This window comes from Saimiri boliviensis, chromosome 8, assembly GCF_048565385.1.
Source record: "Saimiri boliviensis isolate mSaiBol1 chromosome 8, mSaiBol1.pri, whole genome shotgun sequence".
Classification (NCBI taxonomy): Eukaryota; Metazoa; Chordata; class Mammalia; order Primates; family Cebidae; genus Saimiri; species Saimiri boliviensis.
Window position 1 is genome coordinate 119,664,263 of NC_133456.1, and position 17,633 is coordinate 119,681,895.

The following is a 17,633-nucleotide window of genomic DNA, read 5'->3' on the forward strand; positions in this document are numbered from 1 at the left end:
CTCAGGGGCTGAGGCAGCTGGTCCTGCTCCAGCCCTCATTTCCATGTTCTAGCCAGCAGGAAGAGAAACAGAAAAAGAAGAGAACAAAGCATGCAGACCACAGGGAAGGTTCCGAAGCTCTTCTACACTGAAATACCATTGATCAGAATTTGGTCACATGGCCACATCTAGCTCAAAAGAAGGTTGGGAACTATTGGGATATCAATTCTGAATATCTGCAGGCCTGCCTAAAAATCGGGGTATCTGTTACTGTGGGAGTAAAAAAGGAAGGTTATCAAAAGATACCTAGTAGTTTCTGCCACAGTGGTTGTGTTTTTTACTAGCACTAAAGGGCAATAAACATACTTAAACCTAAATGAAGACTCTTTTTTTTCCTTTTTGGCCCCAATTGTCAGATTCCTTCTCCATTGATATAATTCTAAAAACGTCTCATGTTGTTTCTGGGCCTCTCATAAAATTGTCTGCAAGACTGCAAGTTGGAATTCTTTACAGAGTTGGTTCTGGCAGTAGAAATGTGCTCACCATCACCGTTAACAGTCTGGCGGACCTCGCCAGCCGCAGAACCCAGAGCCCTGAAGTCTCACTTCAGACTGAAAGCACAGTGTGACTATTCCAGGACATTCTATGTTTTTACCATAAAATGTTTTGCCTTTGTTTCAATTGTAAATGTTAGATGAACAGATCTGAGACAGGCTATATTCAGGATTTCCAGAATGAACTTTTGATTCCTTATCTAAGTGATATCAGTGGAATGTGAGATATTTCTAGGCTAAACTTCCGTTAAGAAGGAAATTCTGGCCAGACCCAGTGTCTCCTGCCTGTAATCCCAGCACTTTGTGGGGCTGAGGCTGGAGGTTGCTTAAGGCTGCAGTAAACTGTAGCTGTGCCACTACACTCCAGCCTGGGTGACAGCGCCAGACCCTGTCTCAATGAAAAAGGAAATGTTTAATATTGACGTCCATTACAGAGATGTTTACCTGCAGCTCCCCAGTATCTTGAGTTGACAATTTGGTGGAGATGAGCTGGATATCACACAGACATCCTAATTAAAGCCCGCCAGATTTCACTAGCAGTTGACACAGAATCTCTCCCTCTGGCACCAGCAAAGCAGTTGTCTGCTAAATAGTTTTGCCAGAATCATTTTGGGTTATCTTCAAGTCCATGCTTACCCCTGAAAACGTAACTCTGTGACTCTCTGACTTCAGTGATGACGGTAAGCATCACCTTCCATCCATGCTTTGTGCCAGGGTATAAGACGTAATATTGAATCTATGTAAGTGTTGTGAATAACTTCAGTGAAACAACTGAAAATTCCCATTTTGCAGAAGTCAGGCTGTGTTCAACGTTACATCATTTATCATGTTTTTGTTCAAAAGTTGTTTTTATGATTTTAAATAGATTTCTTTTAGCTTTATTGAGATATGATTGTCAATCATTTTAAAATGTTTAATTTTAAGATCACCATAATGGCATACAATATTATAACAATTACAGTGAGAATGTGATCATGATGCCGTGATTGTGAAGCTGTGGTTGTATAATGAGTCATAACTTTGTGGCATATAATGTTGATTTAATTGCTTTCTAAACGGTCTTTAAAAAGGAAGTGACATGAAGACGAGATTGAGGTTGGCTTGTGTGTAGCCTCTTCCTGAATTCCTTCCATTGACAAGAGACTTTTCCTCTCCCAAATAGATACTTCCAGGGGTTCGGATTATAATTGCCAACCCAGAAACGAAAGGACCACTGGGGGACTCACACCTCGGAGAGGTGAGTTGAGCACCCGCCGAGTGTCCTCGGCTTGTCTTGACACCATCAGAACTGCTCACACACCCTCGGTCTGCCACACGCCCATCTGAGTTGAGTGAGTTAGGAGTGCCTTGGAAATAGCGTGAAGCAAGCTTTGTTGCTCGAATGAGTCCATGAAAGCTCAGAATTACAAGATCGCATTTCCTTAGGAAAGTATAATATATTCTCCTCAAATAATTGAGAAAAGATTTAAACACACTATGCATGTGGACTGAGTTTCCTTCTTAGCTTTCGAATTTGCTTTCTGTGTTCCTGCTGTTAATACTTAGCAGTCCTTCACCAGGAAAATGTCAGAGACCTCCACAGAGAGCAATGGTAGGGCAACAGCAGTGCCAGTTCACAGCAGCCAAGAGATCACGTGTTGATTTCAGATCAGAAAGCAAACAAGGATACTTGACAGCTTTGCCCCGTTGTGTTCAGGATGGGCCCACCCTGGCTGGCTCTTCACTCCCTGCCGCGGTGCCCCCCCAACCCCTGTGCTGCTGGTGGGATTTAGCTGGAGAAAGATGCCTCGCGGAGCTGGGCGGTCTGGTCTCCATTCTTAACACTTCATCTCAAGCAGGCCCTGGTGCTGCTGGGCATCCCCAGTCTGAGAGGCGACTTGTTTCCTGCGTCCTCCTTCCTCCCCATTCTTCTTTCTAGTAGTGAGCATGCTGCTTCTACGAGGAAGCGGAGGGCACTGGAGAAGAGCGTGTCTGGAGCCAGCCTCCTCCCACGGTGCCAGCACGCGTGCCCTCCCCCCAGTTACTCCATCCAAGGCCAGGCCTGCTGTGCCATTAGACCAAGCCCCTTGTCCAGCCATGGACACCTTCGCTTTGCTTGTCACCTGTCCCATCTTGTCAGGCGTCCCCCTTCCTGCAGCCGCCACCTCCTCAGCCCCAGCTGCATCTCCAGCACACTTGAGAACACGTTTCTGCATGGTGCATGGGTGAACACACGATTAATGAGCAAGTCCTAACCAGTTGTCACATCCCACCTTGCTTTTCTTCCTGGGCCTTTTTTTTTTTTTGGCCCCTGGCTTGACTCTCTCAGACACATGGAAGATCAGAACTACAAAGATAAAATTCTGTGCTGCTCTCACTTAGGAGTTTCCTTTAAATACATTCCTAGAAACAAAGCTGGAAAGCAGAGCCCGCTTCCCCAGCACCCAGAGGGGTTCCCACAGGTGCTGCCTGAGATGTGTGCTGAGCTAAGGTCAGAATTCTCTTCCCTCTGAGGGTGGCCAGAGCTGGTGAAATTTCTAAGATGACATTCTTATTGGGATGTGTGTTTTCCACTCTGAGGGGTGATTGAGAAAGTTATAACAGGTAAGGGATGCGCTGTGATGCCTTGTTGTTTATACAGAATATGAAACAGATCCCACGACCGAGTTAGTTCTGTTGTTGTGTGTGTGGAGAACATTTAGGCTCTGTTGTTACCAAATTTCAAGTGAACAGTAGGGTATTATTCACTTGGAGTCACCACGCTACCTTTTCTCCCCAGAGCCCGTTCGCCCTCTGACAGTTTGGGCCTTTGCCCCCCATCTCCCCCTCGCCACTCTGAAGCCCCTGGCAACCACTGTTCACCCTCCACTTCCGTGAACGCAGCTTTTTAGATTCCATGTGAGTGAGGCAGAGCAGTATTTGTCCTTCTCTGTTCCGGCTTTTCACTCGGCATCACTTCTTCCAGGCCCATCCATACTCTTGCAGATGGCAGGATTCCCTTCTTTCTTAAGGCTGTAGAGCGTTCCATTGCCTTTCTGAGAACTTCTTTGTGTTTGGGAACCGAGAATGCCGTATTTCCCTGATCGGATGCTGCACTGTCTCTCTCAGTTTTGTCTTTTCATTTGAGTAGCAGGCACTGAGTCCCACCACGCGCTGGGCACTGCCTTGGGACATGGGTGCCGTAGTAAACCGGTTTCTGACTTCATGGAACTTACCACTTTTGATTGTCAGTAAATAACGGAAACAGCCAAGCCCAGAATGCCTCCACTGCAAACACGCCAGAGTCCAAAAGGCCCTGCCTCTCCTGACCTTTGCCGTGTGGGCAGAGCAGCATGGGCATCTGTGGAACTTACTGGTTTTGCTTTTACCCAGCCCAGTCCATGGATCTGTGTGACCACGTGGCTGTGGCTTTGAGTCACTATATCAGTCTTTGCTTACCCATTTCCCCAGATGTCAGACATCCAAGCATTTTTGTCTCCATTTTTTGGTGTGATGCGCATTTATCCCTTAGGTTTTGTTCTGTGATGTGTGTTTTTATTGCAATATGTCTAGAAGTATGCTAACCAGGTGACGGAGAAGAAATCTCAAAGCTTTTCAACTTTGTTCTTGCTCTTTAGAAACGGTCATTTGGAAAAGTGTAAGGAATCTAGTATGACTTTGTTCATTTGCCGTGTATGTTTTTAAAAGCTATTTCTTAAGGCTTCAACTAATCTGCTTTAATATAATTCCCCATAGGTGGATGGCTTGGTTGGTTGCCTGGCCACAAAATTGGCAAAGTGCCTTTATTTCAGTATCCTGCATGTGTCTCCAGAAACCTGAATGAGATTAACATCATCTTGGTTATTCAGTTCAAGGAAACTTTTCATATCACTGAATATAATTTATTGTCAGAGTTGTAGCCTCACTTCACTGGAGGTAAAATAATGTCCTCCACAGTGACATTTCTCTCTGTTCACAGATTTGGGTTCACAGTGCCCACAATGCCAGTGGTTATTTCACTATTTACGGAGACGAATCCCTCCAGTCAGATCACTTCAATTCAAGACTAAGTTTTGGAGACACCCAGACCATCTGGGCACGCACAGGTTACCTGGGGTTCCTGCGGAGAACTGAGCTCACAGATGCAAATGGAGGTGAGTAAGAGTCCAGGCTGGATGGCCCCCTGACACAGATGGGCAGAGCGGTTAGACTCCCCTAGGTGCAGAAGCCATTCCCAAGGTTCACTGCGGCCAAACCCAGAAGGACATGTGCACCGGCTGAAACCCAGTGTGAAAAGAGCTGAGTTTAAAAGAGAAAGGCAAAATGCAAATATGTCCCAGAAGCGGAGCTGTGCCTCATGTACCTGGTCCTGTCCTGAGAGCCAATGCAGACTGAACATTAGGGAGGGGCCCAGCTGCTGAGCACAGGCTGCAGTGCCTACCACAGCAGAGTGCCCAGCTCAGCCCTCAGGGTCTCCTCAGCACATCTGAAGGCTGCATGCTCATGCAGGGTCCATCCGAGACAGAAGCTAGCCCAGTAGCTGCGGGAACATGCGTGCTGCCACTTCCAGGGCTGGGTCTGTCCCTGTCTGGGAAGAGGAGGCTCGAGGCTCGAGGCCCTTGTGGCTGGCCATCTCTGCCCATGCACTCATCAGAGTACAGGGCCTGGTGCTGCAGCTGCTGGTGCCTGCTGTGGAGTGGCTAGATGTATGGCATTGCCTTTGCCTCATCAGAGGAGAGCGGGGATGAGGCCAGGGGTGCTTCCTGATGCCACGGTGTAAAAGTGCACTTCCTTATTTATGTCTTTGCTTATTCCAGAATCCTTTCTTATCTCCTTAGTTCTGCTAAAAATAGAGGCAGGACTTGGCTAATTCACAACAATGGGAGCTAAGGTTCCTGATGAGATCTTGCCTGACCAAAACCCCAGGGAGATGAGTTTCTAGACATCAGTAAGGCTTCCTTACATGCCTGCCTAACATACCTATGAAGGCCTGGCCCAATGTGCTAAATTTAGGAATCACATGAAAGTATCCTGGTATGACATTTGCATTGTGGGAAATTATAGAGTAGTTTGAGTGTGCTGTCTGAGGTTCCTGGAAACTGCAAAAGCTGGTGGCAATTTATACTCCTAGAGAAAGGCCAGGAAAGCCACGTCGCACTGAGTCCTGGGAGCAGGGATTCCCTGAAGGATATGTCCCCTGCCACAAGGGAAGAGACGAAGCTGCTGTAGGGGCCGAGGCCAAGTCAGTGTCTCCATCTTTCTTTGTCTGATTAAAATTAGAAAATACTTACATCTGATATGATTTTATATGTCAGTCCTTCCTTTCAGATTTTCCCTAATATGCTTATGACTCTATAAAAATTTAGGACATATTTCCTTAAGGAAAGATAGGACTTGACCATTTGTTGTCATTGTCATGATTCTGAGGTTTGCATGAAGGATAGAAATAAATTTCATGGCTCCGTGAGCTAAGGAAATCTTCATGAACATTACCAGGAGCTACGTTTTCTTTACCTGCTTATACCCAGAACTAATAGCACAGAGGAGCCTGTGTGGGATGGAGTCAGGGAGCTGGATCTGCTCTGGCCACGCTGCATCCTGTGTGACCTTGGGCAGGCGACCACGGGACGCAGACCACTGGGTGCTGACCCATCCCTCAGTTGCTCCCGAGGAGCATGTGAGGGGCAGTTGACTGGGTGTGGAAGCTGAGCCAGTGCAGAGGGAGCATGGCAGCCTTGCAGCTAGCCTGCTGGGCACTGACACACAAGCCAGGCCTTGCCAGGGAGCTCTCTCACTGGCAGAAGGAAACAGACTGTCCCCAGAACCATGATCCCCTTCCTTCATGTCCCTGTCTCACTTGGGGTAGTTTTTCATCTTTTTTAAGAAAAGGAGGAAAGCGGCTTGAGCAGCATGACAGGGAAGCTCACACAGGCTTTCATTCCTGAACAGAGCGCCACGATGCCCTCTACGTGGTTGGGGCCCTGGACGAAGCCATGGAGCTGCGGGGCATGCGGTACCACCCAATCGACATCGAGACCTCGGTCATCAGAGCCCATAAAAGCGTCACGGAATGGTAAGTTGTGAGCTTGCGGCTTGTACCTGAATTGGGAGCAGTTTGTGAAGCACTGGGAATGTGGAGGGCGGGGCGGCAGAGAAGAGTTTCACTGAGGTAGGGAAGGGCGTATGAGTCAACACTGAACTATAAACCTTTATCTTTTGGGGTTAAAGCAACAAAAGAACACTCCACACATAGAGTTAATATAGCATATGTTACCTGAACACTATAGACTTCTGTTGCTATGAAAACTACTTGATAACATTTTCCAGGAAACCAAATTATTGTTTGGTTTTTAATTTACAAAAGCATGATATAGGAAGAAAACAAAGCTGACACATACATAGGCACAGAAAATACTTTTATGACTATTGACTTGGGGACTGTAAGTAACATGAGACGTGGGAATATTTCCAGTGAAAGGCGAGGCAGCCTGTGACCAGACCCCAGAGGAGACGTCCAAAGGAAGAATTGCTTGAGTTAGGCCAAGGCTGGCAGTGACAGGGTGTGTGTATTGCACCTGCCTGGGGACAGGCTCTGGTCTGGGCCCAGGTGATGACTTTGCGGCTGTAATCTGTTGTGAAGTGCTGAGCATGTCTCGGCAGCACGTTCTTCTGATGTGTGGGAGTGGATTGGATGCTAGAGTGCTGTGAGTTAAGTCAGCCAGGGCTGGGGACTTTCACAGGCTTGCTGGGTGCCTTTATATTTGCAGTTAGGATGAAAAGCGACTCAGCACCATTGGCTTTAGCCTTGTTCATTCCCTCGATAACAGATAGGTGCTTACTGAGAGGCCCCTGATGAGACGGTCTCAGTCTCAGCTCAGAAACCCTGAGGGAGGCGCATTCTGCACTCTCTCATCAACAGCTTTTCTGCGTTGAAAGGATGGTTTCTGAGATCGTTCATTCCTCTTCTTAGCTAACGGAGGTGCAATAAAGGCTGGTACTTACTGCCGTTTGCTGAATCTGAACATTGAGTACTTGGCAGAATTTATAAGATCGAGTTTGCATACCTGACCGCGATCCTGTGGTTCGAATTGGCTAAGCTCCTACTCTCAAACAAAATTTCTCGAATTGTCAGTCTCCTTGACAGTTCTCTCCTTGAGTATACAAAGAAGACAGAAAGTCTAAGAAGACTTTGACCCAGAAACTCAGCCAGGGCCTACCTTATTTTCCATCTAAATAGCTATGAGTATCAGTTAAGGCCTTCCATTTTTGTATTTTTAAGGAAATAATTTTAATTGGTTTGTATCACCTCCCTCAAGCATTTTCTGTCTGGTTTCCCAATAAAAGTTGAGCGTCAAGGGCCTCACTGGTGCCCACGGGGCTTCTAGACCCTGGTGCTGGGCCTCACTCTGTAGTAAGTGTCGCTGCCGTTAACCGCCACGTGGCCGCCGACCTGGGTCTGTCCCTCACTTGGTCAGGGACTCACATGCCCCTTGTCCACATGCTGCCCTTTGAGTGGACTTTCGAATGCTTGAGATGATGCCTTGCTCCATCTTCCCTCTCCCAGCCTCCCTGCACTGCCCCTTCCGGCCACCGCTGGCTGCTCCATTCTGAGCTGTGACCCCAGCTTTGCGGAACGGGACTCTCCATGTTGCCAGATTCAGGCCAGACACACTTTGTCGCTTCCGCCAGTGTTGTCAGCACTACATAGCATGCACAGCTCCTGGGAAAGCTCTGAGAGCTTGAGTCGCTGGCAGCATCCCGCAAGTCCCTGCAGCCCAGAGGAAGCCATAGAGCAAGCACACCCTCCACCAGCTCTTCCTCCGGAGAGCCAAGTGCGTTATGATATTCTAGGACTGTTCTGTAAATTTCAAATGCCATAATAAAAGTATACCCAGCATGCCTGAGATGTACGTATCTGTGATATCAGACTCACAATATGGGCTCACATGGGCCACGCAGAGCAACGTTTTAACATCACAAGGAGCAGTGTGACTGGAATTAAGCCCCAGCACATTTTCTTGGAAACAGTTCTTAGCATGCTTCTAGGCGTGCAGCAATCACAAAGCCAAATCCAGGAGAACTGTTGAGAATTTCCAGGAAAATTCTCCAATTTTCCCTTTCAGTTTAACATATATGGGCCATACTGAATAAAATACACAATTTTTTCCTAATTGACTTACTCTCACACTTAGAGTAGTGAGTTTCCTCAGTACCTCCTGCCTCAAGCTGGGATAGAATGTGGGTGTCAGGCACGTGACCAGCAGCCCTGGGGCCCAGTCTCCATCCAGCCCCTCTGCCTGGGAACCTTCTGGCCTCCTCAGCCAAGCAGACCTCGAGCACCAGGGACTGTGAATATCAGGGCCTTTAAACAGCTATTTCTAAAAGCCAATCCTGTGTAGTTTAAAATGTAAAGCACTGGGCTTCCGCTTCCGCCTGCTGGACAGAATAAATACTCTGGTGCCCATCCTGCTGAAAGATGACTCGATCCCCCCCAAAAAAAACATGTGAGTGACTCTTCCACATTCCAGAAGACTTCTGTCTGCACATGACTTAGCCGCTGCTGTAAGGAAGCCAGCCATGCTCAGTGCTTTAGGCAGAGTTGTTAAGATGTCCCCACATCTGCAGTCCAGGGCTGGCTCAGTTGGGCTGAGCAGCTCGGCCAGGCATAGGACTGGTGGCTCTTCTCCATGTGTTTCTTATACTCTGGGGCCCAAGGGCCAGCCCAGGTATGTCTTCATCAGGACACACCAGGAGAAGCCCCCACAGCCAGCCCTTCTGGAGCCTCCGCTGGCATTCACCTCCCTAACACAGGCTGACCAGCTTCCACGCTGAGCCCAAGCCGCAGGGCTGGGAAACACTCTCCCCCTCAGGCGCACGGCACACACAGGAGGAGTATGCACCCACACCCTCTTTCTCCACACACACACCCCTGCGCCCACGCCCTGCAACAGCAGAGCTGGGGTCTAGAAGCAGGAGGCGCAGGGCTGCCTTGAGGAGGGTGGAGGCTGATGGCTTGCTGCACTCTGCGATCAGGGCACTGGTTCTCCAGGAAGCAGCAGAGGCAGTACTGGAATACAGACTCCGTAGCCAGGTGGCATAACCCTGTTCTAGAAATGGGAACTCGGGAAGATGGTGAGATACGTGCAGAAGCCACCGAGAGAGAAGGCTGGTAGGAAAAACACTGGCAGGTGCTTCACCAAGAAGGCTGTGTGGGGGGCGTTTAGTGAGCGGCAGACGGAGGACGTGGAGAGGCCGGAGGAGACTGTCGGGAGTGCTCGGGCAGGTCAGAGAGCGCCAAGTGAACTTGTGAAAAGAAACCGCAGCTCTTAAATAAAGCATGAATACACGTAATGATGGCTTTCTTTTTTGTCCTTTAGTGCTGTGTTTACCTGGACAAATTTGTTGGTGGTTGTGGTTGAGCTTGATGGGTCGGAACAAGAAGCTTTGGACCTGGTTCCCTTGGTGACCAATGTGGTCCTGGAGGAGCACTACCTGATTGTCGGAGTGGTGGTTGTAGTGGACATCGGCGTCATCCCCATCAACTCCCGCGGGGAGAAGCAGCGCATGCACCTGCGAGATGGGTTTTTGGCTGACCAGCTAGACCCCATCTATGTGGCCTACAACATGTAGTCTCACCTCTTGGCTTCCATGGACTTTTCTAGAGATGTAAACATTGTTCTCCGTGTCCACTGAAGCTTGCAGACACAGGGCAATACTCACCAGAACGCAGCCATTCTGTGGTGAGAGTGAAGGAGGAAGAGAAGGAGGAAGAGGACTTCTCACAGCAGCCACGATTGGCATGGGGGTGAAATGTGAATTTACCACTGAATTTCGCTCAGAAGGACTTTGGATTACTGCCTTCAGTTCATTGGAAAAGCCCATTTCAAAAACTTTCTTTTCTTTTCTTTCTTTTTTAATTATTGGATAATAAGTGCTTTCTTCGTAAATGTGGTATTTTGTTAAGCCGAAATAGCAATTAAAAAGTATCCTGCCCTCTATTGGGTTCTTTTAAACAGTTTATGTAGTGTGACAAAGAATTGTTTTCTCTGTTTTAATGTGTCATGAAATCTTGATGACATGGATCTGTTACTAATTTAAGCCATTGCTAGATCTCATGCTTTTAGGAAAGTTTGAGGTACGAGACAACCTTCCAAATAGCACCTTCCAATTAGATTTTAGCAGCTTTCTTTGTCAGAAATGTGCTGAAGAAACAAAGGCTGATATATGGCCTTTGAAGTTAGTATAGAATGAGAAGAAATTATAAATAAGGTGTATTTCGGCAATTATCTTGCAAATATCTTTGTACTAAACTAAAAAGATAAAATAAGTTAACTTCCTCAATATGTAATTATGTACAAAACGTTTAATTTATTTTGATCTCTTTAGAACTATAAAAGAGAAAAACATTCAAGAATATTAAAGTCTTGTAATGTTTGCTAATATAAAAAAGTGTTGTATTATCTTGCGTGGATAGTATCACAACAAATATATATATATGAAATATAAATTCACTAATGAACAAAGGAGATTTTAAAGTTGAAGATGCAGAACTCGTCACTTGCATGGTGTGCCCCCCGTACTCACACACACTCTGCTGTTGCAGCAGTCACAGAGCGCAGGAGTGCTGTCTCGGTTTCTTCTAGAACCAGAGACCAGCAAGTGAAATTATTGCCATCTCAAGGATGGTGAAAGAATTTAAAGCTCAGTGTGCACTATTTTTTTCTTTGCTGTGGGACAACAGTGAATGTGTTTATGCCAGCGTGTGCTGATGATACTGAGGGGTTTAGGTTGGCAAATAGTTTTCTTAGCTGCAAGAATTCATTGCACAATGTTTTTCATCATTTTTGTTAGTGTCATCTTTTTTTGGTCCTTGCTATGAAAAGGAATGCGATTCTGTGGTCATTTGCACTGGGTTGCATTGATTCCCCCTTTGATGGCCAATGTGGAGTGGACAGAGTGTCCAGAACTCACATCGGTGACCGTCCCCTCATCTTAAGACCTAGCCAGCTCTGTGTGAGCCTCCTGAGCACAGTTCCCGGGGGTTCATGCCAGAGCTCCGGCTAAAGCAGAAGTCCTCCAGCTGCGTCGTTTGCCGCCTGTGGACGACTGTGCCCTGGTTTCTGCCCTGGCAGCTCCTGGCCACAGCTTCTCAGAGCTCACCTGTGCACTTCTAAATTGAATTGGCCCACGGTGTCCAAGAAGGCGCATCTGCACTCCGAGAAAGATGTGTTCTGTGACTGCCCCAGTGTGACCTGCAGTGGCTCTCGGTGCTAGATATGCATGACTAAGATTGATGCTGGGCAAAATTTAGATTATTTTTCATTATGTTGTAGGCAGTTTCTTTGTCTGCCTTTGCTGTATGCAGTCAGCAGTAAGCCTTTTGCTAAAAGAGTTTTGTTTGACTTCTGAGATCCAAGGCTGATTGTTGTAAAAAAAAAAAAAAAAAAAAAAAAAAAAGTGGCTCATATAAAAAAATTTGTCTGCGTATGTGGTGCACCCTTCCATCTCCACAAACCATTTGATTCCTGAAATATTGTTTGACCTCATTGCTGTGTGTGAATAATTTTCTCCATATGCTTCAGATACACATTCCTAGCCTCTGCTTCCTAAGGGGGGAACCACCACACACAGGAAAAAAAAGACATTTTCTTAACACCCACCCACGCACCCACCCACCTTGTTTAAAGGGAAGTAGGTGTAGGGCTTCAGGTCAGACACTGACTATGAAACATTAATTGCAGTGTGCAGGAAAACGTTGAGGTCCAGCTGAAGTGAGGAAGCAAAACAAATTTAGATATCACTTTAAACATAATTTTAACTGTCACCAAATCAACTCTACATTCGAGGAGTGTGAACGCTGCAGTGCAGTTGTGAGGGCAGTTAGCAGCAGTCTCTTCTGCATCCTGTCAACTCTGATGTTAGAGTTTTGGCTCAAAAGAGTTGGTGGACTGAGATTGAAATTTCGTTGTGCAAGAAAAAGGAAAGGAGACAGTACCACCAGTTTCAGCAATAAAGAAGGGTCATTCTGTTTTAGAAATTGTACTGTAGATAAATCATTCATGAGAATGTAAAAAATGTTTGTCTTGTGACCTTGTGCTTTTGAAGTCAGACAAAACTGTGTAATCAACTTGCACAAAAAGAGGGTACACCGTGAACATATAAACACAGACCTAATCAAACAGGAGCAGATTCCTCATGGTGCTTGTTTATTATATATATTTAATCCTGCTTGACACTTTACCCAAGGGAGATGGTCCCTTTTATCAGTTGAATGTTAGCAGCGTTATTTCAGAGTGTGGTGACTGGTTAGAGAAATTCATGTACTCAACCAATCACGGTTTCAAACAAAATTTTTATGTGCAAAGGACAGCAATCTTCTTGTATGTTAAACCACCAGTACGCTTTGTACATCTGTGATAACGCCTGTTTTATATTCAAATGAACAAATAAAAGCTTTTATTTTTGTTGCTCTGAAAATAGCAGTTTCTTAATTGGTCCCCTGGAAAGATGTCTGGGACAGCTTTAATCCCAAGAAGGAAGTCACTCCTACAGGGAAATGTATCTGACTCTGTTTACATAATTTGTTGCATTACTTAGTACAGATAATCATACTTTGAACAATGTTTAAATTTTGATGTGGGCATTTATTGCTAAAAATAATTCCTATGGCAACAAATGTTTTGTGAAATGTTTTTTTTAATTCTTTTAAATATATCTAAATATATTTGTTCACATTTTGCTGCAAGTGTACAGATTATTGGTAATTTGGGGACAAACAGCATGAGTCCTGTGTGCAAATGCTTTGTCAACTGTATCACAGGGAACCTTTGCGTGTCAGGAAGTAGGAGTGGTTGACTATTCCAGCCCAAATTGTCTTTGTCCATGTCACAACCAAAAGCTGTATCTTTTGCCCAAGATCTGAGAATTCTTATGGTTTTGTCTTTTGGAAAGCCATAGCAGGTCAACTGGCCTCCAGCCTACTTGTTCCATGAAGATAAACATTTATTCACAAGAAAATCAGTGGAACTAAAATCTACAGAGACCCAGGTGTAATCTAAGTGCCTTTTTGTTAGAATTTCACTCGCCTCCCCTGGCCCCCAGCTTTCATTCAGGACAGTCCCACGCTGACTGAGAATGAGGCTTTGGGTGTGTGAAGGTGCACGGCTGGTGTGAGACCTGCAGGGCTGCGTCGGATTAAGCTGAAGATAGCAAAGGAGAGATGCTTCTCCACAGGTCCCCACTTCTCAGGTGGCAGCCCTCACTGTGACCAGTCAAGCACAAACCAGGTAACCAGAAGAACTGTTCCCGGGGGGGGCCCTCCTTTGAACTATGCATGCGTGCATTCCAGCGCCTGTGCCTGAGTGTAGGATTTGCTACTATGAAGTTGTGTTCTGCGTTCTCTGTGGCCCCTCGCACAAGGCTGGGTTCTTAGGACGCAAGCAAGAGCAGTTTTGTGTGCCGGCTAGCCCCCACTTTGTCTTGAGAATTAATATCTCAGTGGGCTCAGGGTGAGATGGTCTGTCCACCTGGGCAGAAGCAGAGTGCTTTTGTGGAGAGCAGAAGGGGTCATTTCCTAACTGCTGCATTTGCTGTGATGCTGAGCTCTGACTGTGCTGTCTCAGTAGAACTCGCAATTCCTGATCCGTGCTGATAAACATTTTTTTCTACCAGATTCCAGAAAGTCATGCTGAGTCCTATACGACCTCTCCTGTCATCCCTGGGTTTTCTTTGTAGGATGGAAACACTGGCTGGTATCATCATCTCCTTCTGGCAAAATGTACTGCAGGCACATGCAGCTCAAGTCTGTTGCTTACTCTCAGCTGTAGCTCTTACTGTCTTTTGGCCTGTAGTGTTAATTTTGTGAACAAAATAACTGGGCAAAACCAAGCTGATACCCTAGCTTAGCAAGTGATTTGGGTTGGCCCCAGTGCTAACGTGGCCTGTCAGATGAGGGCATTGGGGGTGCTGGCAGCACGGGTCCACCCGGCTTGCTCGAGGGTCCAGTGGTCGTTCTGTGGGCCAGGCACATGGTTCATGCCTGTGATCCCAGCACTTTGGGAGGCCTAGGTGGGCAGATCACCTGAAGTCAGGAGTTTGAGACCAGCCTGACCAACATGGAGAAACCCTGTCTGTACTAAAAATATTTTAAAAATTAGCCAGGCATGGTGGCGCATGGCTGTAATCCCGGCTACTCAGGAGGCTGAGGCAGGAGAATTGTTTGAACGCAGGAGGCGAAGGTTGCAGTGAGCCAAGATTGTGCCATTACACTCCAGCCCGTGTAACAAGAGCAAAACTCTGTCTCAAGAAAGAGAGAGAGAGAGAGAGAGAGAGAGAGAGAGAGAGAGAGAGAGGAAAAGAAAAAAGAGAAGAAAGAAAAGCAGCATCTTGGGCCTCTGGTGGGACCTGGTGAACCCAAACTTGCAGGCTCCTGGGCACACTTGGGGCAGCTGCAAGGGAAGCTGGGGTCAGCAGCCTCCTCCTGGCCCTCCCAGGGGCTGCTTTTTTGAGGAGCTAGAATGCACCAGGTGACCTGTTGCGTCAGTGGCCTACAACTGGCGGCTTTGGTCAGTGTAAAAAGGTGTTTTCACAGGGTCTGCTCCTCAGGCCTCTCACTTCCAGGCCAGGTTTCCACCAAGAATCCAGCCTCCCAGCAGGGATAGGGAGCTTCAGATGGTTCAAATCGCTGAGAGGCCACACATGTCTGGCCTGAGTAGTCTGCTGCAAAACAAACAGGGAATTCGTACTGTAAAACGTTCTCATCCTCACAGAGTGGTTCCTGCTGCTAGTGGGCATGCTAGTGGGCATTTCCTGGGCTGCTTCAGGTCGTCACAAGCTAGGTGATCATGTTGGGGAGCTCATACTAAAGACACTCTCTGCTGCCAGCTCTCTGTTTCCTGGAGGGAGAAGTGGGCTGCCAAAATGGGACTAGGTGATATTCATGGGTTCTAGGGATTCTGTGGGTTAAGATTAAAACCATTAAGACCATTAAGATTAAACCATTAGCCATTAATGGGCAGTTGTTCCAGAAGATAAGAGGCTTTCTGGCTGTGCCTGGTGTCAGCTCTAGCTCACTGCTAACCTTATAAGACAGGGGAGGCAAACTTTCTGAAAAGGGCCAGGTAGAATATATTTTAGGTTTTGTGGGCCATATGGTTTCCATCTCAACCACTTGATTCTAAGTGTAGCACAAATGCAGCCATAGATAGCCCTCACAAAAGTACTGTGGCTCTAGTGCCAGAGCTTTTTTGGTAGACACAAATTGAATTTCAAATGATTTTCCCATCATCAAGTATTCTATTGATCTTTTTTCTGCCATTTAAAAGTATAAAGGCTCTTCTCAGCCCATGGGTCCTACAAAAATAAATGACACCTGGATTTTTTTGATGACAGTCCTCAAATATTTGAGCCCCAACCATTGGTGCTAAGAATCCCACAGCTCCCCACATCTGGCAGCTCTGAGGCCTGAGCTCTGAGGGAGGTGCCCACCCCCTCCAGTCATAGTATAATGATACAAATTATTCTTGTCCATAGAAATGTGAGAAAAGAACTTTTATCTGAGGAATGTGAGTTCTTTTAAACTATCAGGTCCAGAAAGACAGTGAAATGAGGCAGCAGTCACATAACACATGTGCATCTCTTGAAACTGCTTGCTGTTGCTACAGTATCTATGAATCAGTCTAGTGGCACATGCCCTGTACCCTACAGCTGTAAGTCAACCTAGTGATGCCACCACAGACACTGCGACTGGTATCCCATAGCTTAACAGTGTACAGCCAATCACTCATCACTGTTGATTCTGTAAACCAGCAAGAATTCCTGACAGCCAATTTTCTGTCAGCCAACTCCCTGTCCTCCTTTTTTGCCTTTAAAAACCCATTTGTAGGCCGGGCGTGGTGGCTCACGCCTGTAATCCCAGCACTTTGGGAGGCCGAGGCGGGTGGATCACGAGGTCGAGAGATCGAGACCATCCTGTCAACATGGTGAAACCCTGTCTCTACTAAAAATACAAAAAATTACCTGGACATGGTGGCACGTGCCTGTAATCCCAGCTACTCAGGAGGCTGAGGCAGGAGAATTGCTTGAACCCAGGAGGCGGAGGTTGCGGTGAGCCGAGATCGCGCCATTGCACTCCAGCCTGGGTAACAAGAGCGAAACTCTGTCTCAAAAAACAAAAACAAACAAAACAAAACAAAAAAAACCCATTTGTGGCCTGGCATGGGGGCTTACGCCTATAATCCCAGCACTTTGGGAGGCCAAGTTGGGCAGATCATGTGAAGTCAGAAGTTTGAGACCAGCCTAGTCAACATGGTGAAACACTGTCACTACTAAAAAAAAAAAAAACAAATTAGCTGGGTATTGTGGCAGGCACCTGTAATCTCCAACACTTGGGAGGCTGAGGCAGGAGAATCACTTGAACCCAGGAGGTGGAGGTTGCAGTGAACTGAGATCACGCCACTGAACTGTAGCCTGGGTGACAGAACAAGACTTCATCCCAACAACAACAACAAACAAACAAAAAACCCAGTTGTAACTGCTGCTCATCAGAGCACATATTCAGGAAAACTTGAATCTATGCTCCCAATTGCAATCCACAAGCTTGGCCCAAATAAACTTTGTACTTCTATTAATTTTGCTTCAGTTTCTTCCTTTTAGGTTGAATATCTGTTGTAGTCCACAGGATTTCGAGTGTCTCCCCCTGACCACCTGGTGTTTCTTTCTGAAAGCAGCATTTGGCACCAGCAGGAACTCTGTGTCTTCAGAAGTCCTATCAGGTGTTTTGGGTGAGTTCTCCTCAAATTGGGCCTCCCGCTGAAACTAGCCCAGTTGTCCCATTGAATTGACATTCATGGTTTCTCTAGAATAAACATAGAAATTGACCCCTACAGTCTTAAAACTTGAGCACCTTACATTTTTCTTACCTGGGTTTCTTTCTCAGGCCTCCCAGATGGCATTGAGGAGCTCAAACTCACCAGGTCACCACATCTGAACAATGAGAGGCCCGGACCCTCACCCATCGTGACTGCTGCCTGTGAGCAACGCCTTTTCCTTATCCCTCCCTACATGTAAGTCACATTTCTTCCCTGCTATATAAGCCCCTAATTTTAGTGGGTTAGGGAGATGGATTTGAGGCTCATCTCTCAT

The 17,633-nt window shown here is 46.7% G+C and overlaps 1 protein-coding gene across 5 annotated transcripts in view; it reads left to right on the top strand.

The window, feature by feature from the left end:
• The window catches only part of DIP2C (disco interacting protein 2 homolog C), a 387,558-nt gene extending 374,590 nt beyond the window's left edge, over positions 1 to 12,968 (top strand). For all 5 annotated transcript variants that reach the window (XM_010349712.3, XM_074405140.1, XM_074405141.1 and 2 more), the window contains 4 exons: positions 1,696 to 1,770; positions 4,471 to 4,645; positions 6,441 to 6,564; positions 9,869 to 12,968. In XM_010349712.3, coding sequence (XP_010348014.2) covers positions 1,696 to 1,770; positions 4,471 to 4,645; positions 6,441 to 6,564; positions 9,869 to 10,121 — 627 coding nt within the window. In that variant the 3' untranslated portion in view covers positions 10,122 to 12,968. The remainder of the gene's footprint in view (positions 1 to 1,695; positions 1,771 to 4,470; positions 4,646 to 6,440; positions 6,565 to 9,868) is intronic.
• The last annotated feature ends 4,665 nt before the right edge of the window (positions 12,969 to 17,633 follow it).